Source organism: Salvelinus alpinus, chromosome 15, assembly GCF_045679555.1.
Source record: "Salvelinus alpinus chromosome 15, SLU_Salpinus.1, whole genome shotgun sequence".
Taxonomy (NCBI): Eukaryota; Metazoa; Chordata; class Actinopteri; order Salmoniformes; family Salmonidae; genus Salvelinus; species Salvelinus alpinus.
Window position 1 is genome coordinate 37,054,981 of NC_092100.1, and position 3,182 is coordinate 37,058,162.

General features: G+C 51.8%; 1 protein-coding gene across 1 annotated transcript; it reads left to right on the forward strand.

Moving 5' to 3' along the window:
- The first annotated feature begins 1,112 nt into the window (after nt 1–1,112).
- Nucleotides 1,113–2,664, forward strand: LOC139540011 (uncharacterized). Its single transcript, XM_071343499.1, has 3 exons — nt 1,113–1,233; nt 1,439–1,559; nt 1,756–2,664. Exons 1-3 carry the CDS (start codon nt 1,214–1,216, stop codon nt 2,548–2,550), a joined length of 936 nt encoding a protein of 311 aa, XP_071199600.1. The 5' UTR covers nt 1,113–1,213; the 3' UTR covers nt 2,551–2,664.
- Nucleotides 2,665–3,182: the final 518 nt, after the last annotated feature.

Sequence of the window (3,182 nt, forward strand, 5' to 3'; positions counted from 1 at the left end):
CTCCTTTGAATTCCATGCTGTCACAGTTACCAGCCCTTTCAAGCTTAACATCCTTATCATTTATCGCCCTCCAGGTTCCCTCGGAGAGTTCATCAATGAGCTTGATGCCTTGATAAGCTCCTTTCCTGAGGACGGCTCACCTCTCACAGTTCTGGGCGACTTTAACCTCCCCACGTCTACCTTTGACTCATTCCTCTCTGCCTCCTTCTTTCCACTCCTCTCCTCTTTTGACCTCACCCTCTCACCTTCCCCCCCTACTCACAAGGCAGGCAATACGCTCGACCTCATCTTTACTAGATGCTGTTCTTCCACTAACCTCATTGCAACTCCCCTCCAAGTCTCCGACCACTACCTTGTATCCTTTTCCCTCTCGCTCTCATCCAACACTTCCCACACTGCCCCTACTCGGATGGTATCGCGCCGTCCCAACCTTCGCTCTCTCTCCCCCGCTACTCTCTCCTCTTCCATCCTATCATCTCTTCCCTCTGCTCAATCCTTCTCCAACCTATCTCCTGATTCTGCCTCCTCAACCCTCCTCTCCTCCCTTTCTGCATCCTTTGACTCTCTATGTCCCCTATCCTCCAGGCCGGCTCGGTCCTCCCCTCCCGCTCCGTGGCTCGACGACTCATTGCGAGCTCACAGAACAGGTCTCCGGGCAGCCGAGCGGAAATGGAGGAAAACTCGCCTCCCTGCGGACCTGGCATCCTTTCACTCCCTCCTCTCTACATTTTCCTCTTCTGTCTCTGCTGCTAAAGCCACTTTCTACCACTCTAAATTCAAAGCATCTGCCTCTAACCCTAGGAAGCTCTTTGCCACCTTCTCCTCCCTCCTGAATCCTCCTCCCCCCCCCCCCCCTCCTCCCTCTCTGCAGATGACTTCGTCAACCATTTTGAAAAGAAGGTCGACGACATCCGATCCTCGTTTGCTAAGTCAAACGACACCGCTGGTTCTGCTCACACTGCCCTACCCTGTGCTCTGACCTCTTTCTCCCCTCTCTCTCCAGATGAAATCTCGCGTCTTGTGACGGCCGGCCGCCCAACAACCTGCCCGCTTGACCCTATCCCCTCCTCTCTTCTCCAGACCATTTCCGGAGACCTTCTCCCTTACCTCACCTCGCTCATCAACTCATCCCTGACCGCTGGCTACGTCCCTTCCGTCTTCAAGAGAGCGAGAGTTGCACCCCTTCTGAAAAAACCTACACTCGATCCCTCCGATGTCAACAACTACAGACCAGTATCCCTTCTTTCTTTTCTCTCCAAAACTCTTGAACGTGCCGTCCTTGGCCAGCTCTCCCGCTATCTCTCTCAGAATGACCTTCTTGATCCAAATCAGTCAGGTTTCAAGACTAGTCATTCAACTGAGACTGCTCTTCTCTGTATCACGGAGGCGCTCCGCACTGCTAAAGCTAACTCTCTCTCCTCTGCTCTCATCCTTCTAGACCTATCGGCTGCCTTCGATACTGTGAACCATCAGATCCTCCTCTCCACCCTCTCCGAGTTGGGCATCTCCGGCGCGGCCCACGCTTGGATTGCGTCCTACCTGACAGGTCGCTCCTACCAGTTGGCGTGGCGAGAATCTGTCTCCTCACCACGTGCTCTCACCACTGGTGTCCCCCAGGGCTCTGTTCTAGGCCCTCTCCTATTCTCGCTATACACCAAGTCACTTGGCTCTGTCATAACCTCACATGGTCTCTCCTATCATTGCTATGCAGACGACACACAATTAATCTTCTCCTTTCCCCCTTCTGATGACCAGGTGGCGAATCGCATCTCTGCATGTCTGGCAGACATATCAGTGTGGATGACGGATCACCACCTCAAGCTGAACCTCGGCAAGACGGAGCTGCTCTTCCTCCCGGGGAAGGACTGCCCGTTCCATGATCTCGCCATCACGGTTGACAACTCCATTGTGTCCTCCTCCCAGAGCGCTAAGAACCTTGGCGTGATCCTGGACAACACCCTGTCGTTCTCAACTAACATCAAGGCGGTGGCCCGTTCCTGTAGGTTCATGCTCTACAACATCCGCAGAGTACGACCCTGCCTCACACAGGAAGCGGCGCAGGTCCTAATCCAGGCACTTGTCATCTCCCGTCTGGATTACTGCAACTCGCTGCTGGCTGGGCTCCCTGCCTGTGCCATTAAACCCCTACAACTCATCCAGAACGCCGCAGCCCGTCTGGTGTTCAACCTTCCCAAGTTCTCTCACGTCACCCCGCTCCTCCGCTCTCTCCACTGGCTTCCAGTTGAAGCTCGCATCCGCTACAAGACCATGGTGCTTGCCTACGGAGCTGTGAGGGGAACGGCACCTCAGTACCTCCAGGCTCTGATCAGGCCCTACACCCAAACAAGGGCACTGCGTTCATCCACCTCTGGCCTGCTCGCCTCCCTACCACTGAGGAAGTACAGTTCCCGCTCAGCCCAGTCAAAACTGTTCGCTGCTCTGGCCCCCCAATGGTGGAACAAACTCCCTCACGACGCCAGGACAGCGGAGTCAATCACCACCTTCCGGAGACACCTGAAACCCCACCTCTTTAAGGAATACCTAGGATAGGATAAAGTAATCCTTCTCACCCCCCCCCCCCCCCTTAAAAGATTTAGATGCACTATTGTAAAGTGGCTGTTCCACTGGATGTCATAAGGTGAATGCACCAATTTGTAAGTCGCTCTGGATAAGAGCGTCTGCTAAATGACTTAAATGTAAATGTAAATGTATTGGATTAGGAGATCTATGCTGTGGGCTTGATTCCCATTTGCGTCAGCTCCTGAATTTGCTGCAAAGTCCTGGGGATTTTTTGCACTCAATGTAAACTATAGCATTGACTTCAGTCTTAGTTTTTTTTCCATGCTGTTGCCTGTCTAGCTGAAATGATCTGGCCTATTGAAGCTCAGACACTGCATGCTGTGTGGTTATGTCTGGGAAAGAAAATTAAGACGAGAAAATAAAGGGATACAGAAGGAAGGAGAAGCAAAGAATACAGAGAATTCCCAGAGACCTCTGAGATTCTCTGGCTATGAACAAAGCCATACTCACATCAAATCAAATGATATTTGTCACATGCGCCGAATACAACAGAACCTAAACCTTACCGAAAAATGCTTTCTTACAAACCCTTAGCTCTATTTCTTGAACTGCATTGTTGGTTGATAAAATATTTACTAAGTAAACTAAAGAAAAGAAAATCG

Excerpts from the sequence above, each read along its gene's own strand:
- LOC139540011 (XM_071343499.1), top strand. The coding sequence starts at position 1,214 with ATGTCAACAACTACAGACCA. Across the intron at positions 1,234-1,438 it reads ATGTCAACAACTACAGACCA|ACCTATCGGCTGCCTTCGAT; the intron begins GTATCCCTTCTT and ends TCATCCTTCTAG. Across the intron at positions 1,560-1,755 it reads CTGACAGGTCGCTCCTACCA|GTGGCGAATCGCATCTCTGC; the intron begins GTTGGCGTGGCG and ends TCTGATGACCAG.